Raw genomic sequence first — 23,751 nt, forward strand, 5'->3', positions numbered from 1 at the left:
AGTGAGGTCATGCTATGAACTAATTCAGTAGATATCTCACTGCCATGTTGCCTGTATCTATATTCTTGATTATTAATAATAATTAATACCCATACAAGGAAACAGTCTGGGTCATTCTGCGCTCTGATTGGATGAAACTTCATGACATTCTAGAACAGACGTGCAGGTGAGAATGCTCGGTTGCTAGGCAGCGTCTCCTGGTGCATCCTTTAAATCAAAACAACATTTGAACTCACTCATCATCCAAACAGCCAAGAGAAAGGTCACACAACTTTTATCTCGACGATTTGTCCCAAAAAGTTTCAGATTCGACTGAAAATTTCTTCATCCCGAGAAGAACGAAAGACTCCCAGAGGACAGAAAATAAACGAGCCACCGTCATGGAAAATGTGAGATTATAAACATTTTAGAACTTTTATTTGTTTTACTTTTAAATGTGTGTGGACGCTCAGTCATTAATGCTAGAATATTTACTACACGTGTACATGCTAAAGATGCACCAACACGCGTGTTTTAAGCCTTCTGGGCAGGTTAGTAAATAATCTAACTCCACACGCTGTCAGTGATGCTAAGCTACGTTATCTCAGCAGATTTGCAGGGACTTTACGTCGACTAAAATTAAATCGTTAAGGAGGATTTTTTTTGCATAAAGTTGATTATTTCCTTTATAAAGGCCCCTGATTATAAGTAATGTACAAAGACTAGTTTTGTTTTATCTACATGATATAATCAAGTTGGTTATACTTGCAAATGTCATTGACAACATTGAAAAAATGGTGTAGTTTATACAAAGTTTAGTTTTGCTTAATCTACTTGACAAAATTACGTAAACTTTACTTGGACTTTCTGTTTCATGTAAAAAAAAAAAGTAGTTTTAACAAAGAGTGATCTTGGGGTCGCCGGTGGCGCAGCGGCAGTGCGCGCGACCCCACGTATTGAGGCTCAGTCCTCGCGCGCGGGCGGCCCGGGTTCGCGTCCGGCCTGTGGCCCATCTCCCGCATGTCTCTCCCCACTCTCTCTCCCCCTTTCCGACTCTATCCACTGTCCTCCCTCTATCAATAAAGGCAAGAAGGCCGAAAACAAAACTTAAAAAAAAAACAAAAAACAAAGAGCGATCTTGCTTGATCAATATAAATAAATTATGCAAAAAGTAAATTTTTTTTTGTAAAGTAGATCTAGCAGAATATTTTTATCAGTGTAAGTGGAGCTTCATTAGCTGAATTTAGGGCTCATATTGAAGCGGTTGTTTTTATTTTGTGTACAAGTACAGGTTGTAAAATGTGACTGAGTGTGATCAGACACACACATTACTCCCAGAGTTTATAGATATGAGAAGTTCCTCTGGCCCGAGGTTTCTTTATTGAGAGCTTCCATATAATGACGGTGTTTGGCCTTTATATCAATGCTACGTACGAACACGTTGGACATATTCACAGTATCTACTCGAGTGTGCAGAATAACAAACAGAGGAGTTTAGAGCACGAGAAAAAACACCATTACACTGTGATTTCAGTTCCCACTCACAAATATGACATCCAGGACTTTTTGTATTGAAGGTGAACAAACTGAATTTTGCTGCTCTTTTATGTAAAGCTAAAAGACAGAGATCCAAACTCTCTGCCTCGTGTCATTTTAACATTCACATCATAGAGGTTTCATGTACGGTGTCTGTGTTGTTGTTGCAGTGTCCTGTCCACCTGAGAGACCATAACTACTGGAGGCGAAGAATCTCTGCACGCCGTGCGGAGAAGCCTGAAGCCAGCAGCACGAGGCCGCAGCCCTCTGCTGAAAACCTCCGTCAGAAGAGGAAGAGGAGCTCTGAGCCCCGTCCTCCTGCTCAACCTCCAGTGGAGACGGACTTCCTCTCCAGGCCTCTTTCTGCCACCATCCCACCTGCTGACCTGCCGGTGGCATCAAAGATTCCCCGAAGCCTCCCGGCCTCTACCGAGGACCAGCCGAGCCCTCCTGACACGGGTCCTCTGACTGTTCACAACCGCTCAGTGGACGAGTTCCAGATCATCTACCATGAAGTGGCAGATGATCTCCTTCGGTATGTTTCCATAAAATAATGAATCACTCATTGCTAAAAATCTGAATTTTTGATTTATATGTAATTATTAATATTAACTATATTTGTGTTCCCTCCTGTGCTCACAGATACAAGAGTGGCCGGGTTCGTCCCTACAGTTTAGACCTGGGACGTCGGCTCAAACAGAAGCTGTGGGAATCACTGGACCGTCCCTCTTTCACAGAGTCAGAGGACGAAGACGGTCAGGTGAGTGTCAACGTGTCATACGGACGCGGCGTCTATCCTCCACTGTTTGATATCGACACGATTGGAGAGCCGAGTCCTGAACACTCGCCCCGTAAAAGAGCCAAGAAGTCAAACTAAAACGAAAGAAGATGCTGCATACAAAGACCAAAATGCAGCTGTAAATATTAGAATAGATTAATAGACTTTTAGTGACTTAGATTAAACCTCTTAAATCAAGACTCCACCTTAAGCACCTCCTGGGATATATACATTTGACAGCAAGCAGCAGGAGGATCTTCCATCACTCTTAAAATCGAAACACTGCCATCAGTCCTCTGCTGCTAACACCTCCACCTGCACACAGCCAAATACAAATTCTCTACCTACAACCATTAGCTTTAGCTTAGCTCCACCTCCAAGCTCAAAGCTCAAACTACAATATTCACCTTATTGGTCAACTTCATACCTCTGCAAGGATCCTGCAGCTTCCTCCGCCTGCAGGCTCTTACAGATAAGTGGATATCAAACCTCCAGCTAAGGAGGTTGCATTAAAATATCACTAGAAACTCCACCTGTAGATTCAAACAAGTGACTCTTGAAGCCAACTTCTACACCAACTATGTCCTCTAACTCTTGTCTGCAACCTGCAAAGCCATCTTAGCTCGTTGCATCTGACAGAATCGTCTATATTAATCCTCCATCTTGAAGCCTTTGCGAGCAGCCTGCAGTTTCCTCCACCTGCAGATACTGCTCGCTAAGAGCTACCATGACAACATCTAGAAACCAGTCTGCCTCCACCTGAGGATCTGAGGCCTCAAACTACAACACCAGTCTCTGATTCCTCAACCAAACTTTACCTTCAACCTCTGCCAGAAACATGCAGCTTCCTCCACCTGCATCCTGGCAGATAGACTCATATCAAACCTCCACTGAGGGCCTTTACAAGCAAATATCACCTCAACCTGCATATAATGTATGGAGCCAATGCAAGCGTGAATCGTGACCGTCCATCAGGAGGTCGTGTGGGGAATTTTTCCTGGCTCAAAAAGAAAACTGTTTTTTTTCGCCCCCACTTGTATCATGGCTATTTAGAGGAGCCAACTACGGTCAGGATTTCAGACAGCAAGGTTCTGAAAGAGAGGGAATCCAAAACATCAAGGAGAAAGCAACAGCCACTGCCTCCATCCTCAGATTCTTCTTGCTTCTTTAAATAACCTGCTCTGTTTCCTCCACCGGTGTAGACAGGTACAAAAGAAAGCAGAAACTTCCCTCTCTGCCTCTTCCTGGGTCAGAAGCCTCCACCTGCTGTCCAAATCCAGCTGAAGGTTCTGCACCCATCCTGCAGCATTGACCTCTACCTGTGAAAGCTCCAGCTTCTGCCTGCAGACTTCCTGAAATACAGGATGAAGCTTCAGCTCCTGTCTGCACTCTTCTTCTACTGAAAGTCAAGTAAGCTGCAGCCTCATCTCCTACTTTAATATTCAGGGAAGATTAGCATTAGCTTGATTATTACTGAAATGTGACTGCTGTTATTTTAGATATCACTTCCTGTTGTTGTCACTTTATGCCTCCTGCAGCAAAGTTTCTCTCTCTTTAATGTCATGTTGGATGATTTTTTACAGACCACATCCTCAACACGTCACGTTCAGAGAGGACAGGATCAGCTTTGTGGTTTCTGAGGCCGGCGTCACAAACAGCGTGTTCACCATGAGGAGCATCTTCAGCTAGAAACATCGAACTTTGTCAATACAATCAAAAACTAAAGTAAGTCACATATCTTCATAAAAACAAGAAAGTAACCAACTTTCTTCAACATTTTAGAAACTCACGAGCTTGGCAGAACTTTAACATTTATATGATCACATTTATTTCCAGTGTGCTCGCCTTGATGAATCTTCATCCCCTCCTCCTCTTCAACCATTCATTTACCATCACCGTCGCCTACACCTGCAGGAAGTGGAAGAAAGCTGCACCGTCGACCTCCACCTCAGAAATCTACTCGCTAAACTGGCTGCCATCAACCAGACCTCCAACTTCAGCTTTTAACGGTTAACCTGCAGAAACTTAAACACACATGAAGTCGATCAGACACAGTGTTCTGTTTTCATAAGGATTATTCAGTTTGAACACACTCGTTTGTGTGTGTGTGTGTGTGTGTGTGTACCTTCTAACTCCGGAGCCCAAGCACTGACAGCCTGCTCTGGGCCCGTTGTTACTGCCTCACGCCAAAGATTAAAATGTCAGAAAAATAACTAAAAATGAAAGAATCCAGGTTTTTATTTTTTTACTTTTCATGTTGAATTTAAAGTGTGGAAACACGTTTCACTGAAAATGTGTATCAAGGATCTTTTAGCATAACATTGATAAGTGTTCTCAGTTACAGACTTGTTCTGTTTGTGTTGATTTAAAGGAGTAATATGTAACTCTGACACCTAGTGTTTAAAATGGATACTACAGTCTAAATTCTAATCATTGCAGAGAGCTCAACATAGCATGTTTCCTTCATGTCTGATCACAGACGATCACTTTACTACTTCATTCCCTACACAGCTGACTGAATGCACCTTTAAGTGGGTCGGGAACCTTTGGCTCGCGAGCCAGATGTGGCTCTTTTGATGACTGCATCTGGCTGTCAGATAAATCTTAGCTGGCATTTCTTTACACAAAAAATAGTAAATAATTTCATTGATATTCAAGTAAAATGTTACAGAAATCATAGTGTTAAAATAAAATTAAAAAAAACAAAAAAACACCATACATTATTTTGTCGACCAGACTCCCACTGTGACATCACAAGGGGAGCACATTTGAAACTGAGCATTTTTCTCTGTGTTGTCAGACTGGATGGATTTATTTCACATATTGCGGGTCGATAGACTCTCAGGTTACCCAGATAAATGTTCAAAAACACTGTTGAGGTGGATTTGTCCCCTTTAATATCTGATGATACAGTGAGGTCATGCTATGAATTAATTCAGTAGATATCTCGCTGCCATGTTGCCTGTATCTATATTCTTGATTATTAATAATAATTAATATCCATACAAGGAAACAGTCTGGGTCATTCTGCGCTCTGATTGGATGAAACGTCATGACATTCTAGAACAGACGTGCAGGTGAGAATGCTCGGTTGCTAGGCAGCGTCTCCTGGTGCATCCTTTGAATCAAAACAACATTTCAATCAGGAGAGACAAGTGATATTAAGAATGAATTTATTACAATGAAAAGTGATTGACAGAATAAGATTGACAGAATGTTTTGGCGCTTGGACTCTATGGGGTGGAGATGCGATTTCTGTGATGAAGTCCTGCTCGTCATTAGGATAGATCCCCCCATGGAGTCCAGACCCTGGTGGTGGAGGACTGATGATTGGATGAGACCGAGTGGGAGGAGAATTGATGGGAGTCAACTCTTCTTCTGAAGATGGCGGTGATGGGGAGGTGGAGGGGCGCACGAAGCCAGCTTGAAAGAACTAGGGAAGAAAAGGGATCATATTTAAAAGGAGAGCTGAACGATGATAGGCCGAAAACGAAGGAGGAACGCTGCGCCATTGGTTAGATGAGGTCCGGTGACAGAACAGCTGATTAACCTGCGGAGTCCAGACCCTGGTGGTGGAGGACTGATGATTGGATGAGACCGAGTGGGAGGAGAATTGATGGGAGTCAACTCTTCTTCTGAAGATGGCGGTGATGGGAAGGTGGAGGGGCGCACGAAGCCTCTGTCAGCCCAAACTGACAGCGTGAGAATGTCAGCGGAAAATAGAGTGAAAAAGCGTGAAAAAGGGTGACTGAGAAACCTGATTGTGGATCACTTAAAGTCTTCCTTACTGAACTTTCGCTAAGCTTCATTTGAACTCACTCATCATCCAAACAGCCAAGAGAAAGGTCACACAACTTTTATCTCAACGATTTGTCCCAAAAAGTTTCCGATTCGACTGAAAATTTCTTCATCCCGAGAAGAACGAAAGACTCCCAGAGGACAGAAAATAAACGAGCCACCGTCATGGAAAATGTGAGATTATAAACATTTTAGAGCTTTTATTTGTTTTACTTTTAAATGTGTGTGGACGCTCAGTCATTAATGCTAGAATATTTACTACACGTGTACACGCTAAAGATGCACCAACACGCGTGTTTTAGGCCTTCTGGGCAGGTTAGTAAATTATCTAACTCCACACGCTGTCAGTGATGCTAAGCTACGTCCTCCAGATGTAATATTGTGTTTTAAAGTAAACACATCAACAAAATGAATCATTTAAGAATACGTAAATATATTATTATAATTCTTATTTTAGCAGATTTGCAGGGACTTTACGTCGACTAAAATTAAATCGCTAAGGACGATTTTTTTTGCATAAAGTCGATTATTTCCTTCATAAAGGCCCCTGATTATAAGTAATGTATACAAAGACTAGTTTTGTTTGATCTACATGATATAATCAAGTTGGTTATACTTGCAAATGTCATTGACAACATTGAAAAACAATGTGTAGTTTATACAAAGTTTAGTTTTGCTTAATCTACTTGACAAAATTACGTACACTTTACTTGGACTTTCTTTTTCATGTAAAAAAAGAAAAAGTAGTTTAAACAAAGAGCGATCTTGCTTGATCAACATAAAGAAATTATGCAAAAAGTTGCCTTAATCTTTTGAAGTAGGTCTCGCAGAATATTTTTATCAGTGTAAGTGGAGCTTCATTAGCTGAATTCAGGGCTCATATTGAAGTGGTTATTTTTATTCTGTGTCCAAGTACAGGTTGTAAAATGTGACTGAGTGTGATCAGACACACACATTACTCCCAGAGTTTATAGATATGAGAAGTTCCTCTGGCCCGAGGTTTCTTTATTGAGAGCTTCCATATAATGACAGTGTTTGGCCTTTATATCAATGCTACGTACGAACACGTTGGACATATTCACAGTATCAACTCGAGTGTGCAGAATAACAAACAGAGGAGTTTAGAGCACGAGAAAAAACACCATTACACTGTGATTTCAGTTCCCACTCACAAATATGACATCCAGGACTTTTTGTTTTGAAGGTGAACAAACTGAATTTTGCTGCTCTTTTATGTAAAGCTAAAAGACAGAGATCCAAACTCTCTGCCTCGTGTCATTTTAACATTTACATCATAGAGGATTAATGTAAGGTGTCTGTGTTGTTGTTGCAGTGTCCTGTCCACCTGAGAGACCATAACTACTGGAGGCGAAGAATCTCTGCACGCCGTGCGGAGAAGCCTGAAGCCAGCAGCACGAGGCCGCAGCCCTCTGCTGAAAACCTCGGTCAGAAGAGGAAGAGGAGCTCTGAGCCCCGTCCTCCTGCTCAACCTCCAGTGGAGACAGACTTCCTCTCCAGGCCTCTTTCTGCCACCATCCCACCTGCTGACCTGCCGGTGGCATCAAAGTTTCCCCGAAGCCTCCCGGCCTCCACCGAGGACCAGCCGAGCCCTCCTGACACGGGTCCTCTGACTATTCACAACCGCTCAGTGGACGAGTTCCAGATCATCTACCATGAAGTGGCAGATGATCTCCTTCGGTATGTTTCCATAAAATAATGAATCACTCATTGCTAAAAATCTGAATTTTTGATTCATATTTAATTTTTAATATTAACTATATTTGTGTTCCCTCCTGTCCTCACAGATACAAGAGTGGCCGGGTTCGTCCCTACAGTTTAGACCTGGGACGTCGGCTCAAACAGAAGCTGTGGGAATCACTGGACCGTCCCTCTTTCACAGAGTCAGAGGACGAAGACGGACAGGTGAGTGTCGACGTGTCATACGGACGCGGCGTCTATCCTCCACTGTTTGATATCGACACGATTGGAGAGCCGAGTCCTGAACACTCGCCCCGTAAAAGAGCCAAGAAGTCAAACTAAAACGAAAGAAGATGCTGCATACAAAGACCAAAATGCAGCTGTAAATATTAGAATAGATTAATAGACTTTTAGTGACTTAGATTAAAGCTCTTAAAGCAAGACTCCACCTTAAGCACCTCCTGGGATATATACATTTGACAGCAAGCAGCAGGAGGATCTTCCATCACTCTTAAAATCTAAACACTGCCATCAGTCCTCTGCTGCTAACACCTCCACCTGCACACAGCCAAATACAAATTCTCTACCTACAACCATTAGCTTTAGCTTAGCTCCACCTCCAAGCTCGAAGCTCAAAGCTACAATATTCACCTTATTGGTCAACTTGATATCTCTGCAAGAATCCTGCAGCTTCCTCCACCTGCAGGCTCTTACAGATAAGTGGATATCAAACATCCAGCTAAGGAATCTGCATTAAAATATCACTACAAACTCCACCTGTAGATTCAAACAAATGACTCTAAAAGCCAACTTCTACACCAACTATGTCCTCTAACTCTTGTCTGCAACCTGCAAAGTCATCTTAGCTCGTTGCATCTGAAAGAAACGTCTGTATTAATCCTCCATCTTGAAGCCTTTGCGAGCAGCCTGCAGTTTCCTCCACCTGCAGATACTGCTCGCTAAGAGCTACCATGATAACATCTAGAAACCAGTCTGCCTCCACCTGAGGATCTGAGACCTCAAACTACAACACCAGTCTCTGATTCCTCAACCAAGCTTTACCTTCAACCTCTGTCAGAAACATGCAGCTTCCTCCACCTGCATCCTGGCAGACAGACTCATATCAAACCTCCACTGAGGGCCTTTGCAAGCACATATCACCTCAACCTGCACAGGTGTATTACTGCACATGACCCTTGAAGCCAACTTCTACACCAGCTGTGTCCTCTAACTCCTGCAAGCAACTTGTAATGTCATTTCTACTGGTTGCATCAGGCAGAAATATGCCACTAAGACTTCCACCTGGAAGCTTTTGTAAGCAGCCTGCAGCTTCCTCCGTCTGCAGACAGACTGAGAGGAGATCGCGTGGGGAATTTTTCCTGGCTAAAAAAAAAAAAACTTGTATCCCCCACTTGTATCATGACTATTTGGAGGAATCAACTGTTAGGATTTCAGTCAGCAAGGTTCTGCAAGAGAGGGAATCCAAAACATCAAGGAGAAAGCAACAGCCGCTGCCTCCATCCTCAGATTCTTCTTGCTTCTTTAAATAACCTGCTCTGTTTCCTCCACCGGTGTAGACAGGTACAAAAGAAAGCAGAAACTTCCCTCTCTGCCTCTTCCTGGGTCAGAAGCCTCCACCTGCTGTCCAAATCCAGCTGAAGGTTCTGCACTCATCCTGCAGCATTGACCTCTACCTGTGAAAGCTCCAGCTTCTGCCTTCAGACTTCCTGAAATACAGGATGAAGCTTCAGCTCCTGTCTGCACTCTTCTTCTACTGAAAGTGAAGTAAGCTGCAGCCTCAAAGTAACCAGCTTTCTTCAACATTTTAGAAACTCACGAGCTTGGCAGAACTTTAACATTTATATGATCACATTTATTTCCAGTGTGCTCGCCTTGATGAATCTTCATCCCCTCCTCCTCTTCAACCATTCATTTACCATCACCGTCGCCTACACCTGCAGGAAGTGGAAGAAAGCTGCACCGTCGACCTCCACCTCAGAAATCTACTCGCTAAACCGGCCGCCATCAACCAGACCTCCAACTTCAGCTTTTAACGGTTAACCTGCAGAAACTTAAACACACATGAAGTCGATCAGACTCAGTGTTCTGTTTTCATCAAGGACTTTTCAGTTTGAACACACTCGTTTGTGTGTGTGTGTGTGTGTGTGTGTGTCTGTGTCTGTGTGTGTGTACCTTCTAACTCCGGAGCCCAAGCACTGACAGCCTGCTCTGGGCCCGTTGTTACTGCCTCACGCCAAAGATTAAAATGTCAGAAAAATAACTAAAAAATCCAGGTTTTTATTTTTTTACTATTCATGTTGAATTTTAAGTGTGGAAACACGTTTCACTGAAAATGTGTAACGAAGGATCTTTTAGCATAACATTTATAAGTGTTCTCAGTTACAGACTTGTTCTGTTTGTGTTGATTTAAAGGAGTAATATGTAACTCTGACACCTAGTGTTTAAAATGGGTGCTACAGTCTAAATTCTAATCATTACAGAGAGCTATCTCAACATAGCATGTTTCCTTCATGTCTGATCACAGAGGATCATTTTACTACTTTATTCACTACACGGCTGACTGAATGCACCTTTAAGTGTGTCGGGCAGGGGTCGGGAACCTTTGGCTCGCGAGCCAGATGTGGCTCTTTTGATGACTTCATCTGGCTCTCAGATAAATCTTACCTGGCATTTCTTTACACAAAAAGTAGTAAATAAATCCACTGATATTCAAGTAAAATGTTACAGAAATCATAGTGTTAAAATAATCTTTAAAAAAAAACAAAATACCATACATTATTATCGTTTTTTACCGCACTTGTTCAGAGTTGTGTTGGTCTGTAGCCAATCACAGCTGTCCTTCGACTTCACGTACGGGAGGGTCAGACGCCTCTATTTTTATTGGATTATAGCGGTAAATAGCTATACTAGCCTACACTTCCTGCCGTTTTAATCAGTAAATCAGCTCGCTGCTTGATGCAGAGCAAACCTGAAGAAGAAGATGGGGAAAAGAAAAAGAGATGAGGAGTACCGCACACTTCAGCATGAATGGACAGAGGAATTCTCATTTGTGCAGAGAGCAGGGACCGCGGTGTGTCTATTATGCAATGATAACATTTCATTGATGAAACGGTCAAAACATAGGATGGCTCTCAAAGAAATAAAATTCAAAATATGTGACTTTTTTGGCTCTCACAGCAAAAAAGGTTCCCGACCTCTGGTGTAGAGACTGCATCTTTGACTACAAGGCCAAACATGTAAACAGCAGAATAAAACAAAAAGAGGATTTCATTATGTGCAGTTGTTTTTAAAATCTTTCCTCTGCATAAACTTTCTTGCTGTAGTTCATCTGTCAGGCAGCAGATCTTCTCCTGAGAGTGACACAGATTGAGCTTCTTCCCCTTTAGGACACAAAGTTTCTAACAAAACCTCATCTGAACAGAAACGACCAACCTGACAGACAGCAGCCAATAAACAAACAATCCACAGGAGCCTATATTGCACAAACCTGCTCAAATTGGGACCTGATTCCCCCGGGGACACAGCCGGCGAGGCAATAAGGGAGGAAGCTTTGGAGTAAAATTACAAGCAGGAGATGTAATTTGATGGAGGGAGATGAAACGGTGTCATGAGTGACCTCTGCTGGGAGAAAACCTCCATGGTTTCCATTCAAGCATGATAATATATTAAGGTCATTTCAGTCTGTTTTTATTGTATCCATTTTTATTTTACCACAAACCGATAAAAACTCTAATGTGCAGAAACCATGCACATTGTGTACGGTTTTTTTCGTACGAAATTTTCATCTGTCTCTGAAATCCTGAAGTTCAGTTTTTTTTTTGTCCATTGGACCAAAATATTACGAAGGGGGATTTTCTCAGCCACATCAGATATCAAGGAGATTCCCATAAGATTTAATGGATTTACAGTTTATTTGCCTGTGGAGGTACATGTGAGTGGAAACATGGTCAGTCCATTTTGTCTTTTTTTTTTACTCTTTCGGCTCTTCGCAATCAATAGAAAAATAAATGCGTCAGACTCGGCATGGTTTCTGTGTTTAGGATTTATTTGGATTACCAATCCAAAATATTCACCTGAAAAAAAAAAATCTATATTTCTTTGACTGCATTTTTTAGATGTCTGTCTGTCGTCCATCAAACGTTACTTCAGTTTCTTGTGACAGCTTGAGAAGAAATCAGATGTCAGGAGAATCAGGAGAAGGACTACTGTCTGTTCTTTCTGAGGTACCTTTCCGGCTCACCGGTCTCTCCAGAGGTCACTGCAGTAGTTCAAACTGACTTTTTAAAGTGCAGCCTTTTCATAAAACCTCGTGCCTAGGAGACTGTACCTGCAGGCCAACACTTCAACCCACACGCCACATTTACACTCTTTGTGGCTTGTAGTCTTTCAACACACCATTAAATCTCTCGCCGAGCACCAGACCTTCAGACATGAACACTTTCATTTCCCTTCAGTGCAGCAGTTTATTCATCCATTCAGGATCATTTCTATTACAGACTCCAAGGATGAAGCTAACAGAGTGTAACCGACATGTAGACACAGAGGCCGCTCTTAAAACACACACACACACACACACACAGTATATTTACCATGCAGGTATACTGTGTGAAGCAACACTGACGGCAAACTGCTCGTCAGTTCAGATTTCTGGGCCGTTTGAATCTTGATGTGACCGATAATATCGCCGTTTGGTTAAATTGAAAACTTAAAATGTCCACATTACACTTAAAGGCAGGTTTGGTGAATATAAATAACTGAAATGTAAAAAGTCGCATTCCCTCAGCGCTCCGTCTACACCCTCCCCCTCCCCTCTGTGCTCCCTCTAAAGCCACGCCCCCTCACTTACATGGCCTACTGCCGTTGCTCCAGAAGGTGACCTCAGCTCATCTCTTCATCGTGTAGAAACTACGTCATCTCATGTCTCATTCAGCGGTCAGTAAACTCAGTATAAACTCCGTCATCGGTGACGAGCTTTGAGTGTGAGCTAGAGCATGCATGCGATAGAGAACGAGCAGGGAGACAGGGAGGCCTGTGATTGGTTGGTTCATCAGAGAGCAGGGAGACAGGGAGGCTGTGATTGGTTCATCAGATGGGCACCTCGTGGCAGACATTGGTAGAAGTTTTTACAGACTTACAAACTGATACAGCAAGCAATCCCCACTCCACAGAGAGAGATAAAAAAGATGCACAGGCTCAAGAGGCAGTCAAACAGCTCTGTTAAGACAATGAGAACAGCAACTGATTTTTACAGTAACAATGCAGACACTAATAGATTACACTTGGTGATTATGCATTTGTCATGATGTAAAAATCATGTATTATTCTCACACTCAAGTCTGAGATACATCGACACAAATAGTCAGGTTCACGATATCTTTCTGCAGGATTTGCTAAACTAAACTTTTTTGGAAAGGTAATCGTGTAAGGAGTCAGAAAAACAATGTGTGCATTTTCCTCGTTGTCTAAGTGGCAGCCATGTTGCATTTCTAAAAACGGCCATTGTAAAACTTTACTTTGTTCTTTAGCCCCGTTTCCACACAGCAGTCCGGTATGGATCAATACAGTTTGGCCCTGTGCCCTATTTGGTAGGCGGCGTGTAAGCTGGATGAAGATAGCCGCTATGTAAATAGCATCATATGATAGCAGCTAACAGCTAACGGCTAAATAATAGATTCAACAAAGGAGAAAAACGCTACACAAACACATCCAATGCTGGAAGACATCCAGCAGTTCATCTCCTCTGTCACTGACATGTGACTCTTCATTACAAGAACTCAATCAAGCTTTGAGAAGGCTGTGTGCCGCGAGATGAAATTCAGACGTAAACAATCAGCTGTGTTACAGTCAGTGGTTTAAACACGGGTGAGTTTTGTTTGCCGACGTAACACAGGAAGTGACGATTCTTTCAACCAATCAACGGACTGCAGTGTTTAGTTCCACCTTTTTGGGTCGGCTCGTCATTCTTGGCACCCCAACGGAAGGGACGGTACGAATCGGTTATTTGGGAATCTTTCCCGGGATTAGTCTATGGAAACGCCGCAAAATGCACGCCGTACCGAGACGACCTGAGCCGGACCGCTCGGTGGAAACGGGGCTTAAGTCACGTTGTTATGGGCAAAAAACAGGGAAGGAGGACCCAATTGCAGAATAAACAAAAATGCTGATTTATTTAAACAAAAGCCAAAAACAAATTCACTCAAACAATAATCCAAAATCCACAAGAAGAAAAACAAAGTAAATCCAGGGAGCAGAGAACAACTGCTCATGGCAAAGACAATGAACCGACCAGAGGGTAAGAAAAACACAGACTAAATATTCCATGTTCCTCAATGTCCTTTTTTTTGTCTTTCCGTAGAAATACATGCACGATATATAAAACTACACATAAGCATTTCATCAGATAACTCAGAGTTCCTTTTGTTAAACAGTTTTTTCTTTGACTTTGATTAAGCAACCTTTTTAATTCGACAGTTTCTACCTCGTGAGTTGCTCTCTCGAGGTCATCCTCAGATGAGCCTTCCATCGTCACTTCCAGTCATCCCGGTTTTTCATACTTCCGGCCAGCTCGTTGGTGCTTTGCGCTCCTGCGTCCTTCTTGATAACATCCAGATGTGTGTTTGTGGGATGTCCTTGTGACCGGTGCCCATGTGCTGGTTCCCACAGCACCAGTTTGCTGGCTGGTAGCTCTTGGTGTCTTTGGCAGTGTCCTGCAAGTCTCATTCCCCTAGCAGCTATTTTGTCGCTCACCCTGGATACTCCAATATACAGAGTCTTGTTGGTGACGTGCGCTCTTGCTGATGTTCAGCACTACACGTAGCATTCTAGTTTAGCACCCATCTAAAGCCTTCTGCAAAGTTGGCTTCATGGTCCAGCATTCACTGCCTTAAAGGAGAACAGCCTCCACTGTCGCATAGAAGAAGCTGAGTTTGATTTGTTGGGGGAGATTGGAGTTCCAGACACTGGCCATACCATTCAGGGCTCTCCATGCAAGTTCTCACATTCAGATCTTGCTCTGAGTTGACCCATGAGAACAGTTACTTGAAGTCGTGGACTTCCTTCAGAGCAGTGCCTCCTGTTGTTGTAAGAGGTGGGTGTTCTGCTTGGATGTTATAGATGATCACCTCAGTTTTCTTGGCGTTCAGCTGAAGGCTTGGCACACTCTGACTCCACTCTGCTGAGGAGCTCCTGTGCTTGCTCCATGTAGTTGGAGAGCAGGCAGATGTCATCCACATAGTCCAGACCAGTCAAGACTACTGCAGGGTGCCTACTTGACCTCCTTAGTGTGATAGTGAGGCCAAGATCCTGCTCTCGCCCGTTGATGGCCTTCCTGAGCGAGTAGTCCAGGACAATGACAAAGAGGAATGGGGCGAGGGTATCTCTTTGCATTACCCCAGGCAGGATGTCAAACTCCAAACTGTCGCCATCTGGGGTCACAACCTTGGCCTGCGTAAAGTATGTGGTCTCTATTGCCCAGAGCAAGTTAGGAGGGACACCATAGACCTTCAGGATCTTCATCATGCTGCCTCTGTGCACTGAGTCAAAAGCCTATTTGAAATCAATGAAGCACAGTACAGCTGTCAGGTTGTTCTTCACCTCCTCGATTAATCTCCTAAGATTCAGGATCTGGGATAGTGTGGAAAGCCGTTTTGGTTTTCCCTCAGGTGAGGGTCAATGGCCGGTTTAGTATCATGTGGTTGTCGACCTTTGCAGCGATACAGGCCAGGCTGATGCCTTGGTAGTTGTCTGGTTTTGAGAGGTCTCCAGATTTGGGCACCGGGATGATGCTGGAGAGAGACCACATGTCAGGCAGCTTGTTGTTGAGGAGAGCAAGGTTGCAGAACTCAAGAAGGATGTTGTCAAGACCACACTTCTTTACGACCTCTGAGGGAATGGCGTCCGGCCCAGCACTTTTACCCTCTCTCAGTGTACTTTTAGCCTCGGCAAACTAAGTAACTGTGAAGAGACCATCCTTGATGTTGAGGTCATGGAGGAATGATGGTATTTCCTCCTCCCTTTCATCTGATGTTGTTCCTAGCAGCTTTCTGAAATGGTTGAACCATGTCACCACTCTCTCCTCAGGGCTGCATCCTTCAACCTGTCCCTCCTTTTTCCTCTTTCGTCCTGTCATCTCGTTGAGGACCCTCCATGCTTCTCCATACTGGCTCTCACAATGCGCCCCCTGAGCTCTTTGCACCCTCTTGTCGTAGGTACCGAAGACAGACTATTTGGCCTCATTCAGTATCTTACGTTTCTCCATACTAGGCTCTTGTGCAAAGTCAAGCAGTGCTTCTTCCACCTTGCTCCGTGCCACTACAACCTCCGGGTGTTTGGACCGCAGGGAGTTTCTGGTCTTGTCCAGCACAGGTACGCATGCCCTTATTGTTTCTTCGTTGGCAACAACAAAACGCCTGTACTCATTGCTGGGCTCTGCTGCTTCGTCCAACTGCTGAAAGCGGCTCATTACCTCCTCCTTATACCTGGTTTGCAGGCCTGGGTCAGTTGAGAGTGTCTTCCAGTCATACCAGAACCTGGGGCTCGGCTTGGGGGCCCTGAGGCTCAGTCGTACCCTCATGGAGAGATCACGGTGATCAGAACCCACAGTGCTGAACGTGCTGTATGGCTCAGCATTGAGTTCCTCCACTTTCGCCTCACTAGGATGTAGTCCAGCTGGTGCAGTACACCTGATTCTCGGTCTCGGAGGGTCCACCTCTTGCCTTTTCTTTTCTGGAAGATGGTGATCACTGCCAGAAGCTGATGTTCCATGAGAAGGGCAGTGAGGTATGCCCTATTGCGGTTGGTAGAGTCGTGGTAGGGAAAGGGAACGTCCTCTGGTCCAATCCTTGCGTTGAAGTCGCCCAGAATTGCAAGGAAGTTGTGTCCTGGGACATGATGAACCAATGTTGTGAGGTCCTCATAGATCCGCTCCACTTCCTCAGATGGTGCAACCTTGGTGGGTGAGTACACAACTGTAACAGTTATTACTGGGTTGCCTGAGCAGTTTGTTGTTTGTTTGTGTATTGTAATTATTTTTTATTAATTTCTTTTGTTCTTTTGAATTGTTTTCAATTTTTAAGTCATGTTGTAAATAGTCTAATGTTAGGACCCCCTTAAAAAGAGATGGTACATCTCTAGGGACTTAATCCTATGCAAAAAAATACAAAATACATAATCATAGTCATTGTCGCTCTCATGCATCACGCCTTGAATTCGTCATCATTCTGGCACAGGCTGCTGCGCTGACACATGTCAGTACAGGTTAAGTCCTCAGCTCTGCAGGAGCACCTCCCACAAGAGTCAGATTTACACTGAGATTGGACCAACTCAAGGGTGGCCTTTGTGGGCTGGGAGGACCCCTGTGCTCACTGGTTTGAGCCATAACTTGCTCCAACTTCTTGAATGTATGTTAGCTGGTATCTGATAAGATTCGTGTCAATGTTTGTGAAGACGGATCAGGTATTATTCTTCATTATGTAATAAAAATCTTTTGTTGTCACATGATTTCAGAGAAACGGTGAGGTTCAGTGAAATGGAAAGGAAGAGAGGGAGGAGAGTTGACTTTAAAAGGTAATGTTATTGTTATGATAATTGAAACATTTTTGTGGTCTGTTTCTGTGAAATCATGTGACCTCAGGTGTCCTCCCACTGCTGATATAAACTCTGCTCTCTCTCCTCAACATCAGACCGCTGACTCTGAGAGCTGAGCGACAGGTTAGAACACTTTAAAACACAGATTTACAAACAAAGAGAAGAGATAACAGCAGATTGAAATACACGGGAACAAAGACAAACTGACGTTAAGATCGATATGAAGCAACATTCAGTGAAATTGTTTAATAAATGTTTGCATGAAGGGGGAGGAGCTGAGCGAGTTTGTTCACTCGTTAAGAGCTGATAATATCAAGATGGCAGCTGACAGGACGTCGAGGTCACTTGCTTGTTTTTTTTCATTACAGAGAACCAATCAGCTGCCCCCTCCTCCAGCTCATCTGAAGACGTAACCATGGCAACGTAAGTGATATATTTCGTTAACACAGAGGTGTTTTAGTGTTTATTATTGGATTGTTGGAATACAAATCTTGCTTTGTCACATTTGACCGCGTGTTGTCAGAAAGTTTTGACCGTGTGTTGGTCATGACCAATCTAAAGACACTTTTCTGTGCCGTGTCTGAACTTGTTCCCGCGTCTGGCTCGGTGTGGTTAAAGTTCCCATTTTCACTTCAGCAGTGGATTATCTTTCCGCTGACTTGCAGCCTGTGATGCACTACGTAGCTCATCGCTCTGTGTAGATACTTGTTGTTCCAACATTAATATTTGATTACCTTCAAAATCCTGCTCCTCACACATAAAGCCCTTGAACACCAGACCCCTCCTACCTCACTGATATCCTTCACCATCACACTTCCCCCTTGCCTCAGACTCTTAGGGGAAGGAGCCAACCCTATCTTCAGATGCCAACATCTTTTATCTGCCGTACAGAACTGAGCACTGAACCTGCTGGGTCAGAGTCTTCTCCACAGCTCCCTCCCTCCCTCAGGAACTCCCCACACACATTTAACACTGACCAGCCCAACTACATTCCAATCATTCAAGACTCACCTGTTAAAAATAGTACTTAATGTTTATTAATTGTGTTGTTGTTATATGACCTGTGTGGGATGTTTGTGAGTTGGTTCAGGTGACTTTACCTCTGGTCACTTCCTGTCAGTACTTGTGTGTCCAGTTGGACTTAAAGCTGATTGTTTGCACTTACTGACATGGTTTGCTTGTGTTGTACTTTCTGTCTTATGTACGTAGCTTTGGATTAAAGCGAATTGTAGAACTGTAGGAAAAAAGGAGAGAGAAGTCTGAACCGATAAGATCATTGAAAAATACAAATGAAGAATCTCTTCAGGCAGGGTACGAATATGTTTTGGACATAAATAAAATAAAGAAAGAAATATGGCGACAGCTTGTTCAGTTCAGTTGTAGCAGCAAGAAAAAAAAAGACTTTGTACCACTTTTTTATGCATTGTGGGACTTAACATCTCCGTCCAGACAGGAGAAGCTGAACACCACTGTGCACAGGGCTGGAATCAGCATTAAAAACCCAATCAACGGGGTCTTTGAGTCCCTGAAAATCACCGTTCAGTCTGTAGCCTCCATAAGGGGAACTGAAAGGTGACTAGGTCTTCTTCTTATATTCAATGTTGAGATGGAGTCACATTCAGACTTATTGTTATGAAAGTTTACCATGTGGTGTGAAAAAAAAAAAAATCAGATTACATAATTTACATAAGCAAAACCACATTTCTGTTGGGCAGTGGGCCCATCAGAGAATAAACCTTTATAGAGGCAAATAAGGTGGTGAACAAACACATCTGGAATGACCTACACAAACACAACAATGGACATCATGCTTTTATTAAAAGATTTGGATCTCTTTGTCCATGTTTTCTGGTTTTTGATTGGATGTCTTCACCTCTCAACAGAAACACAACAACCAAGTATGACAACATCACCTGCAAACACCTGATCCGTCCAGGATCTCCTGATGTCTACCAGCTGACACCAAAGAAAGAGAAGATTGGGACCATAACAAGAATGACTCTTGGTGAAAGAGATCCAACTAAAGTACACAAAACCATCCTGCTTGTGGGAGACACAGGAACAGGAAAATCTACTCTGATCAACGCTCTGGTCAACTACGCCATGGGAGTGACGTGGGACGACGATGTCTGGTTTGAGATCGTAGAGAAGGAGGAGAAAGGTCAGACTGAAAGTCAGACATCAGATGTGATCGTGTACGAGCTCTTTGGTTTTGAAGATAAAACTCTGTCCTGCTCTCTGACCATCATTGATACTCCTGGATACGGAGACACCAGAGGGATTGAACATGATGACGCCACCACGACTAGATTATCTGACTTGTTTTGCTCAGAGGACGGAGTTTCTGAGATAAATGTTGTGGGTCTGGTGCTGAAAGCGAGCGAGAAACGCCTGAGTGATCGTTTCAGGTACGTCCTTGATTCAGTGACGTCTCTGTTTGGAAAAAACATGGAGAACAACATTGTCTGTCTCATCACACACTCAGATGGAATGACACCTAAACATCTTCTTATAGCCTTTGAAGTAGCAAACATCAAGTGTGCCAAAGATGCAAAAAAGCAGCCTGTTCAATTCCTGTTTGATAACCTTCAAAATAAAGAAAGAACAGAAGAGAACAAACAAATCCTTCAAGATGCATATGATGTATCAATGGAAGGAATGTCCCAGTTTGGAGAGTTTCTACAAAACACGGCTCCACAGCAGCTGGGGACAACTGTGGCCGTTGTGAATGAACGCATCATACTGAAAGCCTCGATCCAAAACCTGCAAGAGCGAGTTGAGCTGATTGAATTTAAACAGAGAGAAATCCAACAGACTCAGGAAGCCCTGAAGACACATGAACAAGAGATGAAGAGCAACAAGAACTTCACTGCAGAAGTTGATGAGGTCTACAAAGACAAAGAAGATATCAGCAGTGGAATGTGGTGGTTGGTCTTTTATGAAGCAGCTGTGTGCTGTACAGTCTGTGAGGAGAACTGTCACTACCCTGGATGCTCGATGGCCTGGTATCCCGAACACTGTCAGGTGATGAGTAAGGGTCGCTGCACTGTCTGTACAGGGAAATGCCCTGCGTCTGATCATGTGAAGGAAAAGTGGAGATATGTTCAGAAGACAAGGAAACGTCAGATAACTCTTCAACACGTGAAAGAGAAGTATGACCAAAGTAAAGCAGACCGTGAAGAGAAAACAAGTCTTCTGGAAACACTTCAGAAGACAATGGACAAACTTAAAGAGGACAAAGATCGATGGTTGGAAGAGTCCTACGAGCATGTTCTCAGACTGGAGCAGATCGCTCTGAATGTTGATTCTCTGTCCACTCTTGTCCACTTGGACTTCCTGATTGAAAAGATGATGGAGAACGGAGACGCAGAGAAGGTCGAGAAACTGGAGGAGATGAAGAGTCGAGTGAAGGGATCCACAACAGTGCTGCGGTACAAGTTCGGTAAACTGGCTGAAGCTGCTGGCAGAGATGTTAAATGAACGTTTCAGTGAGTGAAGAAGATCATTTTGAGAAGCTCTGATTGAAACATGGTGTTCTTGTTACTACAAACTTTAAATCCTCACGAAGATTAAATCATAATATTAATGTTACACATAAGATTTAATGCAATCACATTGTAAATTTAAAATTTGGGTTAAGGTGAGGTAATTTGCGATTCCTTCCCCAGAAATATTTGCCCACATCAGGAATGAAAGCTTGGGACAGAGAACTGTGACCATTAGAGTCACTAGTAAAAATAACGAGTATGTGTTTGAACTGTGGGAGGAAGCTGGAGTACCAGGAGAGAACATACGTTGGCCCTTTCCAACGGGGATCCCAACCAGGAACCTTCTTGCTGTGAGGCAACTGCAGCCCCAACATAATGTAATGTGTTCATCATGCCACATGATGGAGACAGTGAGCCAAAACCTGATCAGACCAACATTACAAATAAATATTGGCTCTCTGTGGCTGGTCGTCTTAAGTTTTCCTGACCTGCAGGAAAGGAACTACAGGATGGATTCAAACCCAGGCCACCAGCTTCTCACTGCTTTTGACAACCCAAACTTCAACTTTCACTTTTCAAAAAAGGAGCCAAAAGATTCACATGAAAGGAATCCATTTATAAAACATTTATATCAAATACATGTAAAAAAAATGAACAGCAGTATGTGTTAATCAAGGTCATGTTCTCTGGTGTTGTGTGATCTTCTTTGATTACTATAAAATGACATGTAACTTAAGGGCTAATTGTGGGATGTGAGTGGCTGTGTTGGTGTCTTTGCTCCTTGTTTCATTAAGGATTTGAGATTTTATGGTTTTGTTTAGTTGGTTTGTTAGGTTTATGAATAAAATAACGTTATATCAAAACAACTAAGGTACATTTTCTTTCTATACTTGGGGTATTTTTTACATCTCTAAAAGATAAGATAAAAGATAAAGAGAGATGGAGAAATTTACCGTTACATCAGCAAAGCAGGATAGCAGAAGGAAATCACACAGAGCAAAATTAATTTGATGAAAATGTAAAAAAAAAAAAAATGCATTAAAAAAAAAAGTTCAATAGAGCCAGTAAGTTAAAGTTATAAGTCTGTATAAACTGTATGAACACTCTCATGCACACGATGCATATACGGATGGATGTTATTGCACAATGTGTCCCATAAATTATTATTGCAATGCAAATCAATTTAAAAATACAAATAAGATCAGGTGACATCTTGCATCATTGATAATGTTTCTATCTTTAACACTTTCCTCGTAATAACAGAAACAGAGAAGTGGAGATCTGCACCGGCATCCTCCCGCTGTGTGCCCTCTCTACATACAGCGTCAGCAACCTGCCTTCCTATTGGTTTAAAGTCAGAGGCAAACTCCCTGAACTGAGCTGTGATTGGCTGATCTCGAAGTCAATCACGCTTCATGTAAATCGACAGATAGATGCGGAACAGTAAGAGCAGACAGACGGAGGAGCATAGCGGGCATTCACAGACAGAGCTGTGCCCTTCATCCTTTCAGCACAGTGTTTTTATACTCCAGCGGGTCCCTGTTGTGTTATTCTTGCTTATCGCCCCGCAGCTCAGCCAGTGAACGGGAGGGTCGCGTCCCTACGCCTGGGACAGGTCTCTGACTGTTGTCTCAGCCTACGACTGCACAGCAGTGCGGAGTACCTGGCCTTCTTGGAGTCCCTCGGAGGGGTGCTGGACGGTGCTCCGACTGGGGACTCCATTGTTCTACTGGGGGACTTCAACGCTCATGTGGGCAACAACAGTGAGACCTGGAGGGGGGTGATTGGGATGAACGGCCTCTCTGATCTGAACCAGAGCAGTGTTCGGTTATTGGACTTCTGTGCCAGTCACAGTTTGTCCATAACAAACACCATGTTCAAGCACAGGGATGTCCATAAGTGCACGTGGCACCAGGACACTCTAGGCCGGAGGTCGATGATCGACTTTGTGGTTGATCATCGTCGTGTCATCTGACCTCCGGCCGTGTGTCTTGGAAGCAGAGAGTCGTCCATCACCCATGACAAAGTCACCAAGGTGGTTGGAAAGCTCCTCCGTGGAAAGGTGTGGCACAAACTCGACGCGCCTGTAATGGGTAAATATAAAACAATAAAATAAAGGGGCACGATCCTATTGTGGCTAACAGAAGAAGTCACCTACTGCAGTTAAGTCATCTACTATTTCCTCGAACTCAGAGGGCAATCTTACCTACCTCTAGTCTACTATTTCCTAGATTATTGGAGCTCACAATGAAATAACACCCAGCCAAGGAGAAATGGTCCATCTGACCGTCACCAGGATTTACTGCCCAAAAACATCAGTTCCGTAGGATAATAGGTACCAGTACAACCCCTTAACGGCCCTCCCTCTACTGTCAATGCTAGGTGGTGTGAGAGGTTTCTTTTTTGTGTGCCATGGTGTGGTGGGTCCATGCTGACCTCCGAGGCTCACGGGATGTTGTGAAGAAACCCAATCAGAGAAAGATGATTTTGGACGATTTATGAAATTTTATTGAACATTTTTTTTAAATAAGTGAAAAATCTGCTAAAAATGTATAAAAGGAAAAAATAAAAGTTAAAAATAAGTTCTCAAAAGTTTAAAACTAAGTACCTGAACCACGTCGCTTTGTTCAGAGCGAAGTGGAGTCAGTTGGCAAGAGCCAGAAAAGACTCAAAAAGACTCGATCAACATTTTCAAAGCCTTTTTAGAGCCAATTGGTCTCTTTGTCTTGAACCTTTGAAAAAAACACCTGTCTGAGTGAGGGTGCTTGTATGTGTGTGTGTGTGTGTGTGTGTGTGTGTGTGTGTGTGTGTGTGTGTGTCTTTAAGTGGGTGATTAGGTAATGTCACCTTCAGGTCACACGTCTGTGT

The 23,751-nt window shown here is 43.3% G+C and overlaps 2 protein-coding genes and 1 long non-coding RNA gene across 4 annotated transcripts; all 3 read left to right on the forward strand.

Annotated features, from left to right (window-relative positions):
* Nucleotides 1–272: 272 nt before the first annotated feature.
* LOC306835147 (uncharacterized protein) lies at nucleotides 273–2,392 on the forward strand (the record flags this gene model as incomplete). The annotated part of the gene is made up of 3 exons (XM_079361576.1): nucleotides 273–389; nucleotides 1,686–2,050; nucleotides 2,158–2,392. Exons 1-3 carry the CDS (start codon nucleotides 381–383, stop codon nucleotides 2,390–2,392), a joined length of 609 nt encoding a protein of 202 aa, XP_079217702.1. The 5' UTR covers nucleotides 273–380.
* Nucleotides 2,393–3,221: 829 nt separating this feature from the next.
* LOC306835284 lies at nucleotides 3,222–4,506 on the forward strand. Of its 2 annotated transcripts, none has more exons than XR_013780605.1 (3): nucleotides 3,222–3,703; nucleotides 3,877–4,018; nucleotides 4,130–4,506. It is a non-coding gene; the product is annotated as an uncharacterized lncRNA (long non-coding RNA). The 2 variants fall into 2 exon arrangements; XR_013780606.1 differs by having other exon boundaries at nucleotides 4,208–4,506.
* Nucleotides 4,507–6,166: 1,660 nt separating this feature from the next.
* Nucleotides 6,167–9,558, forward strand: LOC306835275 (uncharacterized protein). The gene is made up of 4 exons (XM_079361732.1): nucleotides 6,167–6,265; nucleotides 7,425–7,789; nucleotides 7,897–8,014; nucleotides 9,367–9,558. Exons 1-4 carry the CDS (start codon nucleotides 6,257–6,259, stop codon nucleotides 9,487–9,489), a joined length of 615 nt encoding a protein of 204 aa, XP_079217858.1. The 5' UTR covers nucleotides 6,167–6,256; the 3' UTR covers nucleotides 9,490–9,558.
* Nucleotides 9,559–23,751: the final 14,193 nt, after the last annotated feature.

The sequence above is a fragment of the Symphodus melops genome, assembly GCF_947650265.1.
Source record: "Symphodus melops genome assembly, chromosome: 14".
Taxonomy (NCBI): domain Eukaryota; kingdom Metazoa; phylum Chordata; class Actinopteri; order Labriformes; family Labridae; genus Symphodus; species Symphodus melops.

Coding starts and splice junctions, on each gene's coding strand:
- LOC306835275 (XM_079361732.1), top strand. Junction 7,790..7,896: donor GTGGCAGATGATCTCCTTCG/GTATGTTTCCAT, acceptor CTGTCCTCACAG/ATACAAGAGTGGCCGGGTTC. Junction 8,015..9,366: donor CAGAGGACGAAGACGGACAG/GTGAGTGTCGAC, acceptor CCACCGGTGTAG/ACAGGTACAAAAGAAAGCAG.